At 42.7% G+C, this 12386-nt stretch overlaps 1 protein-coding gene across 11 annotated transcripts in view; it reads left to right on the forward strand.

Annotated features, from left to right (window-relative positions):
* The window catches only part of pcdh15b (protocadherin-related 15b), a 1349261-nt gene that overhangs the window by 930834 nt on the left and 406041 nt on the right, over positions 1–12386 (forward strand). For all 11 annotated transcript variants that reach the window (XM_080205457.1, XM_080205459.1, XM_080205466.1 and 8 more), the window contains 2 exons: positions 6542–6650; positions 6842–6954. In XM_080205457.1, coding sequence (XP_080061583.1) covers positions 6542–6650; positions 6842–6954 — 222 coding nt within the window. The remainder of the gene's footprint in view (positions 1–6541; positions 6651–6841; positions 6955–12386) is intronic.

Raw genomic sequence — 12386 nt, forward strand, 5'->3', positions numbered from 1 at the left:
AGCTAGTGGTAGGGGATGGGGACATGGCTAAGGTCTTGAATAACTTTTTTGTTTCTGTCTTCACGGAGGAGGACGTGAATAATTTGCCGGGTGTTAGCGATGGAAAGGTGGTAGGAATGGAGGGTCTTAATGACATTACTGTTACTAGAGAGGTGGTGCTCGACAGGCTGGAGGGGCTGATTGTGGACAAGTCCCCAGGACCGGATGGAATGCATCCGAGGGTTCTGAAAGAAATGGCGGAGGTTATAGTGGATGTCTTGGTGGTTTTTTTCCAGACGTCGCTGGATTCCAGGGAAGTGCCGGAAGATTGGAAAACGGCTAATGTTACGCCGTTGTTTAAGAAGGGTGCCAGGCAAAAGGCGGGGAATTATAGGCTGGTTAGTTTAACGTCTGTGGTAGGTAAAATGTTAGAATCCGTCATTAAGGAGGAAATTGCGAGGCATCTTGAAGGGAATTGCTTGATAGGGCGGATGCAACACGGTTTCATTAAAGGGAAGTCATGTCTGACAAATTTACTGGAGTTCTATGAGGATGTGTCTAGGGCAGTGGATAGAGGAGAGCTGGTGGATGTGGTCTTTCTGGATTTTCAGAAGGCGTTTGACAAGGTACCTCACAAGAGGTTATTGCAGAAGGTCAGGGGACATGGAGTTGGGGGTAGGGTGTTAGCATGGATAGAGGATTGGTTGTCAAATAGGAGGCAGAGAGTGGGGGTCAATGGGTGCTATTCGGATTGGCGGTTGGTGACTAGTGGGGTGCCCCAGGGGTCGGTGCTGGGGCCTCAGCTATTTGCCATTTATATAGATGATCTGGAGGAGGGAACCGAGTGCAGGGTGTCGAAATTTGCTGATGACACCAAGATTGGGGGAAAGGCAAATTGTGCGGAGGGTGTGGAGAGTCTGCAGAAGGATCTAGATAGGCTGGGCGAATGGGCCAGGAAATGGCAAATGGAATTTAATGTTGGCAAGTGTGAGGTGGTCCACTTTGGTAGGAAGAATGGTAGGAAGGATTATTACTTACGTGGAGAAAAACTGCAGCAGGCGACGGTGCAGAGGGACCTCGGGGTCCTTGTGCATGAGTCGCAAAAACCCAGCTTGCAGGTGCAGCAGGTGGTCAGGAAGGCGAATGGGATGCTGGCCTTCATAGCGAGGGGGATTGAATATAAAAGTAGGGAGGTCTTGCTGCAGCTGTATAGGGCATTGGTGAGGCCGCAGCTGGAGTACTGTGTGCAGTTTTGGGCGCCGCACCTGCGCAAGGATATTTTAGCCCTGGAGGGAGTGCAGAGGAGGTTTACTAGGCTGATACCGGAGTTGAGGGGATTGAGCTATGAGGAGAGGCTGAATAAACTGGGCTTGTACTCGTTAGAGTTTAGAAGAATGAGGGGAGATCTCATTGAGACGTATAAGATGATGAATGGGATGGATAGGATAGAGGTGGAGAGACTCTTCCCGCTCAAAAAAGACAGTAGGACTAGGGGGCACAGCCTCAAGATAAAGGGGAGGCGGTTTAGAACGGAGTTGAGGAGGAACTTCTTCACTCAAAGGGTGGTGAATCTCTGGAATTCTCTGCCCGTTGAAGTGGTGGAGGCTGCCTCGCTAAATATTTTTAAGAAGCGGGTTGATGGGTTCTTGATAAGAGAGGGGATTAAGGGTTATGGGGAGAGGGCGGGAAAGTGGAACTGAGCCACGACAGATCAGCCATGATCTTATTGAATGGCGGGGCAGGCTCGAAGGGCTAGATGGCCTACTCCTGCTCCTATTTCTTATGTTCTTATGAAAGGTTTTGGAAAAAATTATTAGGGATAGGATTTATAGTTATTTGGAGAGTAATGAGTTGATTGGAGATAGTCAGCATGGTTTTGTGGCGGGTAGGTCGTGCCTTACTAACCTTATTGAGTTTTTTGAGAAAGTGACCAAAGAGGTGGATGGGGGTAAGGCAGTGGACGTGGTGTATATGGATTTTAGTAAGGCGTTTGATAAGGTTCACCATGGTTGGCTTCTGCACAAAATGCAGATGTATGGGATTGGGGGTGATCTAGGGAACTGGATTAGGAATTGGCTAGCGGATAGGAGACAGAGGGTAGTGGTTGACGGTAAATATTCATCATGGAGTTCGGTTACAAGTGGTGTGCCTCAGGGACCTGTGTTGGGGCCACTGCTGTTTGTGATTTTTATTAATGATCTGGATGAGGGTATAGTTGGGTGGATCAGTAAATTTGCTGATGATACCAAAGTCGGAGGTGTGGTAGATAGTGAGGAAGGGTGTCATAGTTTGCAGGAAGACTTAGACAGGTTGCAGAGCTGGGCCGAGAGGTGGCGGATGGAGTTTAATGCAGAGAAATGTGAGGTAATTCACTTTGGTAGGAATAACAGATGTGTTGAGTATAGGGCTAACGGGAAGACTTTGAATAGTGTGGAGGAGCAGAGGGATCTAGGTGTATGTGTACATAGATCCCTGAAAGTTGGGAATCAAGTAGATAAGGTTGTTAAGAAGGCATACAGTGTCTTGGCGTTTATTGGTAGGGGGATTGAATTTAGGAGTCGTAGCGTTATGTTGCAACTGTACACAACTCTGGTGCGGCCGCAGTTGGAGTATTGTGTGCAGTTCTGGTCCCCACATTACAGGAAGGACGTGGAGGCTTTGGAGAGGGTGCAGAGGAGGTTTACCAGGATGTTGCCTGGTATGGAGGGGAGATCCTATGAGGAGAGGCTGAGGGATTTGGGGTTGTTTTCGCTGGAAAGAAGGCGGCTAAGAGGGGATCTTATTGAAACATATAAGATGATTAGAGGTTTAGATAGGGTGGATAGTGATAGCCTTTTTCCTCTGATGGAAAAATCTAGCACGAGGGGGCATGGCTTTAAACTAAGGGGGGGTAGTTATAGGACAGATGTCAGGGGTAGGTTCTTTACCCAGAGGGTGATGAGGGATTGGAATGCCCTGCCTGCTGCAGTTGTAAATGCGCCTAGTTTGGGGGCGTTTAAGAGGTCTGTGGATAGGTTTATGGACGAAAAGGGATTGGTTTAGGTTAGTGGGTCACTGTTGTTTTTTTTTAACTGGTCGGCGCAACATCGTGGGCCGAAGGGCCTGTTCTGCGCTGTAATGTTCTATGTTCTATCCCGAATTGCCCCTGAGAAAGTGGTGGTGAACCACCTTCTTGAACCTCTGCAGTCTAGGGGGAAGATACTCCCACAGTACTGGTCCTAGGATTTTGACCCAATGTTGACAAAGGAACAGTGATGTATTTATAATGACTTGGATAAGAATGGCTTGACTGTTTTTGAAGCCATTGTTCTATCACTGCTGCTGAGGTAATGTATGATGCCAGTAGCACAAACAGTGTCATTTACATCCAATTGCAGAGTCACATCTAAAGTTACACATTGGCTGGAATTCTCTGACCATTTGCGCTCCACTGCCACTGCCATCAGCAAGATCAGAATATTTGGTGCTCAACTGAATCTCTGTTCATTGTAGCAAGACCAGTGAATCTCATTGGTATGAGCGGTTGCAGAACCCCACCCATTATCTTCTGAATTTTGCAAACCTGGCTTGGTTGAGTATGGTCAGTACTCTGCCTGTACTGAACAGCCAAAAGGACGTGCTGTTTGATGTGATCCTCCTGATGTTGGACTACTCAAGTGACTATCAAGTTTTTTTTTCCTATTGTATTGAAACATTGCAGATGTCGCTCATCTATTTAGGAAAGATGACTGAGGAAAGCCGGAATCATGAACCAACTAGCCTGACTCTCAAGTCGTTTTTAAACCAACGTCAGAAACCTCCAGCCTCATTCATGGCTGGGATTCTCTGTGTCTCTGGTGAATGGAGTTTGGGCTGAGTGCCAGATTCTCCATTCTTGCTGGCACAGAATGGAAGCAAACGAGACTGGAGAATCTCACCCTGAATATACCAGTTATCCCTGGTATCTTGGCCAATATTTATCCCTCAGTCATCATTACAATAATAAATTACCTGGTCACTATCCCACTGCTGTTCATGGGAGTTTGTTGGTTGCAACTTGGCTGTTGGGTTTCCTAAATTGGAACAAGAGACTACATTTTAGAAATGCTTCATTGATTGTTAAGTTATTTCTGCTATCCTATGGTCCATAAAAGACATTATATAAATGCAAGTCTCTCTTTTTTAATCTGATAATTGAAAAAATTGGGGGCTGGATTTTACATTTGGATACAAATTAAAACTTGATAAACATAAATTTGTACAATTGTATGTCATTTTGTTCAGCTCAGCGTGCTCTGCAGCCTTTTATTTCTAACTTTGAACATAAGAGAAAATAATATTTTTTACTTGTAAAAGTTCAGAACTTTAAACGATACTTGATACTGCATCTTTGAGGACTACCAGAGTTGGGTATATTATGTTTAATAGCAGTCTTAAAATGGAAATTTATTAAATAAGCATAATTTACTTCAAATAATCATTTATTTTTAAATGGATTTTGAAATATCAAGCTTCCAGAAAATAATACGCTAACATTGTATATTTGAATATAATTAGATAATGCACATATAATTAGCTTTGTTAATGTCCTTTGGTAGAACAGTGCCAAGTTAATTATCTACCATCTATTCTGGATGAGCCTCAATTTCGTACTGTGAAACATTGGAAAAGATTACAGCTGTAATCTTAAACCGCTAACACAATGCCTGGACCCTTGATTCCATCCCACTTACTAGCCAATCTTGCCTGTTGATCCAGACTACTTCTACCTTGATTTCCCACTTGACCTCAGTTTAAGCTTCTAACACTATAATCCTCCACCCTCCATGAACTTCAGTTCAACTAAAACTTTACTTTCCACATTGTGTCGTACTCGCCCATCAGTCATGGAAAGCTGATGTGCTTTGAATATTAGATTGCTAATACTTCGTCATCGTGTTAAAATCCCTGTGTGTTGTCATTCCTCCTTATCTCTGTACCAGCCTTCAGCTCTGCCGGAACTCAGTTTGTCCATCTCTGGGTTCTTTTGCATTCCCCCATTCCATTTGTTCTATTATTGGAGATTGTACCTGCAGCCGTATGCTTTAGAATTTCTCCTTGCCTCCTCCCTGTCTCTCTACCTCCCTTTAGTCCTTTCATAGACTCTTTAAAACCCATCTCTGACCAAGATTTTCGTCACTTTTGCTCCAGTTTCCTCCTCCTCTCCAAAGGTGTGCAGATTAGGTTGATTGGCTATGCTAAATTGTTCCTTAATGTCAGGAAGGCTAGCAGGGCAAATGTGTGGTGTTAAGGGGATAGGGTCTGGGTGGGACTTCTGTTGGCGCAGGTTCTATGTACCAAATGGCCTCCTTCTGCACTGTAGGGATTCTACAATATTATCTCCTTCTTTTGATGCAAGTTGTTTTAGAGGTATAGATAATATACATGTGTTGCTGGGATGTTGCAGTTCACCTGGGGAGTCCGAGTTGCTGTGGCAGCATGCACTTTAATATGTATGTTGTATCTGGAGCTATGGATTCTGATGGTAGTGGCTCCAACTTTCTTTACATCACATCGGTGTACAGGAATCTTGCCTGGCACATGTTGAAGTTTGCAGGTTGACACTCAACCTGTTTAGTCATGTTATGTTCCGTGGCCATCAGATCCTGGGGTGTAACTCAAACTCAAGAATGTCTGGCTCAGAAGCTTAGCACTGCACCACACAATGTATATGTAAGAAGGTTTTAATGTTAATTTGTCATCTGATATGTGGACTAAAATTTGTTCATTTGTAGAAATTTCCCTCCAGAAAGCAAACACGCATTGGTAAACATGACATTCACAACAGTTGCATGGGGTACTGTGTGAGGATGGGGTAGGAATATGATCGATGCAACTTTTAACAATGAAAGATAGTTATAAAAGAAATCCAGAGGAGACGACAACTTGAATTTAATTACATCTGTTTTGATGTTCAAAAAGAAGAATATTTTCCAAAGGAGGTGGTGATACCATGTTATCATCACTGGACGAGTAATCCAAAGACCCAGGGTAATGCTTTGGGCACCCATGTACAAATCCCACCACTGCAGATGGTGAAATTTGAATTGAGTAAAAATCTGGAATTAAAAGTATAATGATGACATGAAATCATCTTGGATTGTCATTAAAACAATCTACCTGGTTCTCTAATGTCCTTTCTGGAAGGAAATCTGCCATCCTTACCTGGTCTGGCCTACATGTGACTCCAGATCTATAGCAATGTGGCTGACTCTTAAATGTCTCAGTAGAAGGACAGTTAGGGATGGGCAATAAATGCTGGCAAGCCCCACATCCTATAACCAATTAAAAAAATACTCTGCGACTATCGGTGAGTTTAAAAATATGTCAGCCACAAAAATGAATCTTCGACTATTTTGCCAAAGTTGAGTTACAAATTATTCTTTGAATGGCATTCTAAGATTTAGCAATAGTGATAAAAGGTTTGACATTGCTGCTCATATCACTACAGAAAGAAATGAAAATGGATATCGATGAATAAGCATTATTAAACTTTTATTGAAGTTTTTTTAAAAATTGAGATTGATTTTTGTTTTCTTCTCAGGCAAGAATAAACCCTGTGAATGTCACACCTCGGATTTTAGCTGTTGACCAGGATATAAATATTAAACCAACTGGTGATCAGCCAGGAATTGTGTACAGCATTCTTGTCGGTTGGTAACTTCATGTTTTCAGGCTTTATCATCCAGACTTATAATTTTATGTTGTGTGATAGTGGGCCATAGTTTTGAAAATTGTTCTATCATTTCAGCATATTAACTCAATAAATTGTTTGACAGTATTAAATGCTATGCCAATCATTTCCAAGAAATTAATCACAGAAAATTGTGCTGTTTTGTTTAAGGTACTCCGGAGGATTATGCTAAGTACTTCTCTCTGAACAATATCACTGCTGAGCTCTATCTCCTAAGGCCAATAAACCGGGATTTTCATCAGAAATTTGATTTGGTTATTAAGGTAAATTCAAATTCATTGTTGTCTTGTATGAAGTGTTCTATTGAATACACAATAATGTTGGGATAATATGCAATTAATTTTTATCCATAATGCTACTAAAGATCCATCTCAACAGAGATTGGGAGCCACACAGAGATAAATATTATGCACATGAGAAACAGATTATATTGTGAGATTTAACAGCAAAATGGACTATTATTTAAATGGTAAAAAATTGTGGCATGCTGCTGTGCAGAAGGACCTGGATGTCCTTGTGCAAAAATCTCAAGGAATTGGTTTGCGATGCAGCAGGAATTAAGAAAGCAAATGGAATTTTGCTGGAGGGATGGAGTTTAAAAACAGTGAGGTTATGTTGCAGCTGTAAAAGGTGCTGGTGAGGCTACACCGAGAATACTGTGCACAGTTTTGGTCTCCTTACTTGAGAAAGGATATACTGGCACTGGAGGGGGAGCAGAGGAGATTCACTGGGTTGATTCCAGAGTTGAAAGGGTTGGCTTATGAGAAGAGACTGAGTAGACTGGGACTATATTCATTGGAATTCAGAAGAATGAGAGGAGATCTTACAGAAACACATAAGATTATGAAGGGAATAGTTAAGATAGAAGCAGGGAAGTTGTTTCCACTGGCAGGTGCAGCTAGAACTAGGCGGCGTAGCCTCAAAATAAGGAGGAGTAGATTTAGGACTGAGTTGACGAGGAACATCTTCACACAAAGGGTTGAGAATCTGTGGAATTCCCTTCCCAGTGAAGCAGTTGAGGCACCTCATTGAATGTTTTTAAGGCAAGCAGAGATAAATTTTTGAACAGCAATGGAATTAAAGATTATGAAAAGCAGGTGGGTAAGTGGAGCTGAGTCCACGATAAGATCAACCATGGTCTTATTGAATGGCGGAACAGGCTCAAGGGGCCAAATGGCCTCATCCTGCTCTTAGTTCTTATGTTAATGTTAATCATTTCCCTTATTGTTTTACTCTGCACTTTTAAGTTGTAATTCATTTTCTGGTGCTTTCAATGATCAGTGGAATGTGTCTAACATTGGAATGACGTAGGAACATGGGAGCAGGAGTTGGTTATTTGGCCCTTCAAGCTTGTTCCACCATTCAATCAGATTATGGTTGATTTGGTTGTGGTCTTGAGCTCAATTTTCTTGTGTTGTCAAGGTAATATTGTGTGTTCTTTAGATTTTTTTTTTAAAGAGTAAATTGTCTTCAAATGAGATTTTGGGTAGTGGTTTAAAGATTAAAGTGAGCCAAGGGTTTTGAAGGGCAAGTTACGTTGAAAGTCAGTCATTAAGTTAAAGAATGCAGCGGGTGCTGGAATCTGAAACAAAAACAGAAAATGATGGAGAAACTCAGCAAGCCGGACACCATCTGTGGAGAGAGAATAGAGCCAACGCTTCGAGTCAGGATGATCCTTTATCAGTCATTGAGCGTTGTTACTGTAAAGATGAGGTTAAGTGCATTGTCAGTGATGGCAATTGCCAGTGCAATTTCTAATCAAGAAGGTTCAAGCAGAAACCTTTACTCCAGTAGTTGACAGAGAGAACCTACTGTGGCCAAACTCAAGTAAGTTGTAATGCTTTACCAGGTAGTCGTAACTGGGCAGCATGTGCACTAATAGAAATTACTGAGGGAGAATTGTCCCATCCCACACACCACAAGAATCGTAGTAGGTGGGGCGGGAGAATGCAAACCATGCAAAGGTCCATTGACCTCAGGTAGGATTTTCCAATTTTGGGGCGAGCATGGCAGGAAAAACCCGCCCTAAGAACCAAGTTGAAGGAGACTTAACAACCTTAATAGACTCGACACTTAACATGTCCAGCTAATGAAGAACAACTATCAACGTGACAGCTGCTCCTTTGACTACCGTGGTTACTGCTCTTTGCCGGCCATTGACTGAAGCCTGGGTCCCCTCGGCAACCATTTCCCGGACATTTTTGGCCAGCTCTCAGACAAGTACAACCTCCTCTCTCTCTCTCTCTCTCCCCCGCCCCCGACTGGACTGTTCACCCAAAGCAATGGTGGTTGGGACACTCTTACCTTTTCCTTGCGGAGTTGCAACGCTGCAAGTCCTTTCCAGTGCAGCAGAACAAAGTTCTCGAGTGATGCTTGATCCCCTCCTCCCATCACCAGAATGGAAACATCAGCAGCATGTGTAGGCTGTCAAGCAGCCTCACCACTAGTTGTTATATGTGTATTTTACAAAGTATTGTGCAAAAAGAATCATGAAGTAGGCCTCATAAACGTAAACACTGGGAAACTCTTCATTATCGGTTTGCAGTCTGCTACAGTCAAATTCTACACTGCTTAACCAGGTACCACACTGAGAGGGACTAATAACCCTCCAGATGTCACATGACCACCCTCTTTAAAGGACAATACATACCCCCAAACCCCCATCAAACATATATCACATTGTGTTCAGTTCAAGTGGTTGAGAAACTAGGCTTGTACTCGTTAGAGTTTAGAAGAATGAGGGGAGATCTCATTGAGACGTACAAGATGATGAATGGGATGGATAGTATAGAGGTGGAGAGGCTCTTCCCGCTCAGAAAGGACAGTAGGACTAGGGGGCACAGCCTCAAGATAAAGGGGGGGCGGTTTAGAACGGAGTTGAGGAGGAACTTCTTCACTCAAAGGGTGGTGAATCTCTGGAATTCTCTGCCCGTTGAAGTGGTGGAGGCTGCCTCGCTAAATATTTTTAAGACGCGGGTTGATGGGTTTTTGATAAGAGAGGGGATTAAGGGTTATGGGGAGAAAGCGGGAAAGTGGAACTGAGCAGTGACAGATCAGCCATGATCTTATTGAATGGCGGGGCAGGCTCGAAGGGCTAGATGGCCTACTCCTGCTCCTATTTCTTATGTAAACCAGGAAAACGTTCAAGTTCTGGAGAAAGTGCAGAGAAAAGTTACAAGCTCAGTTCAACATTTTACCAGCTGCTACCTATAATTTGCTGTTTTTCCAGTGTAGTCTGACCTAGATGGTGCTCCAGATCTGCCTTTGGTTTTTACTTAGTATTATAGACCCCCACTGGGTCCGTTCTCATTCCTATTGAATCCCAGGAGTCCAACTTTATCTAAATTTTCCTGTCAACCCCCCTGTCTGAAAATCAAAACCTCACTGCGAGTACATCTTTCATGATTTTGTTGTTACTCAGTGGCTGATGGGAATGCAGTGTTCAATTTGGAAACTGGCCAAAGTTGTGTATGATAGTATCAGACTGATTCTTTCAAATTCAGCTCAGCACTTTGATTTCTTTTCAGATTGTTGTTCCAAAATGACTGAGTCCATTATCATTTCCAAGCCTCTTTCAACCTCTTGCATCTCTGGTTCAGCTCCAGTAATTGAGCAACTTTATCTTCCTGTATTTCCTCAATTATGTTATTTTCATTGATTACATTTCAAGCATCAAACTTATGCTTGCAAATCTTGTTGAAGTCTTGCGGTAACTCCTTGGCTGCCTCATCAGATTCAACAAGGTAGATTCACAGAGATTATTCCCCCTTGTGGGAGAGTCCAGCACCAGAGGACACAGTCTCAGAGTAAGGGGACTCCCATTTAAGACAGTGAAGAAGAGAAATTTCTCCTCTCAGAGGATAGTGAATCTGTGGAATTCTTTACCGTATAGAGGGCTGTGGAAGTTGGGTCAGTAGGTGAATTGAAGAGTGGGATAGACAGATTTTTAGTCAGTAAATGAATGCAGGATTATGGGGATAAGGCAGGAAAGTGGAGTTTAGGATTATCATACCAAAGGAGAAGTGATGGCCTAGTGGTATTATCGTTAGACTATTAATCCAGAAACTCAGCTCATGCACTGGGGACCCAGGTTCGAATTCTGCCACGGTACTTGGGATTTGAATTTAGTAAAATCTATGTGGAATTAAGAATCTATTGATGACCATGAAACCCTTGTCAATTGTTGAAAAAACCCATTTGGTTCAGTTTTTTGGGGAAGGGAATCTTACTTGGTCTGGCTTAGGTGTGACTCCAGAGCCACAGCAACTTGCTTGACTCTCAACTGCCCTCCGAACAAGCTATGGACAATAAATCCTGGCCGGCATCCATGTCCCATGAATTAATTTTTAAAAAATGAGTCCCATGAATCAATCATGATCTGGTTGAATGGCAGAGCAGACTAGATTGCCCGAATGGTGTACTTCTGAACCCACGTCTTATGGTCTAACAGCTTCCTAACTAGCCAAGAATCATTTCTGAACTTGACCAACTTGCATATTCCAACTTGCTTCGGAACCCTGATGATGTATATCTATATTTAATCCAGCCACTACCTATGAGACACAAATCAGGAATATGAGTGCAATTCTAACCCTCAAGAATCTTGACTCCATGGATAAAGCAATCTGTTTGATTGGCACCGCGTTCACAACCTTGAATATTCGCTCCCTCTAACCTCAGCATTTTATGGCTGCAGTGCGTAACACCTACAAGATGTACTGCCAGAACTTGGCAAAGCTTCTTTAACAGCAGCTTTCAAATCCTCGACCTCCACCACTTGGAAGGACAAGGGCAGCAGGTGCATGAGAACACCACCAACTGCAAACTACTCTAAGTCACACACCGGCCAGATTTGGAAATAAATCACTGTTCCTTCATCATTGCTGTGTTAAAATCCTGGAATTTCCTACTGAACAAAACTGTAGTGTAACTACACCAGCAGAACTGCAGCAATTGAAGGTGACTGCTCATCAACAACTTCTCAAGGGGAATTAAGGATGGGCAATGAATGCTAACATTTGCACGGAGATCCTAGGATTTATGTTTAAAAAGTTCCTCTACCTAGTACCTGTTCCTTTTTTTAGTTCATTTCTCATAGCCTCCCATCCATTGACTCTGTCTACATTTCCCGCTGCCTCAGCAAAGCAGCCAGCGTAATTAAGGACCCCACACACCCCAGACATTCTCTCTTCCACCTTCTTCCATTGGGAAAAAGATACAAAAATCTGAGGTCCCGTACCAACCGACTCAAGAACAGCGTCTTCCCTGCTGCCATCAAACTTTTGAATGCGTCTAACTCGCACTAAGTTGATCTTTCTCTACACCTTTTTCCACTCTCTCCTTTCCTTCTTTATGAACAGTAGGCTTTGTTTGTATGGCATGCAAGAAACATTATTTTTCACTGTTCGCTAATATGTATGACAATAATAAATCAAATCATGTCAAACAGCCACTTGAATTGCAATTTGTATTGTGGTAATAGTAGTAAAAGAGCGAAGTCATTGTTTGTGGGTGGTGACATACTGGTAATGGGCTCTGGGCTAGTAATTCCAGAGGCTTTGACTAATACTCCAGAAACCCGGGTTCAAATCCAGTCATGCCACCTGGAGAAATTTAAATTTAATTAACTCTGGAATAAAAGAAATAATAATCATAAAACTGCTGGTTATAACAATGTCATTCAGGTGGGGAAATC

This window comes from Carcharhinus amblyrhynchos, chromosome 17 (genome assembly GCF_965287045.1).
Source record: "Carcharhinus amblyrhynchos chromosome 17, sCarAmb.v2.hapA, whole genome shotgun sequence".
NCBI lineage: Eukaryota > Metazoa > Chordata > Chondrichthyes > Carcharhiniformes > Carcharhinidae > Carcharhinus > Carcharhinus amblyrhynchos.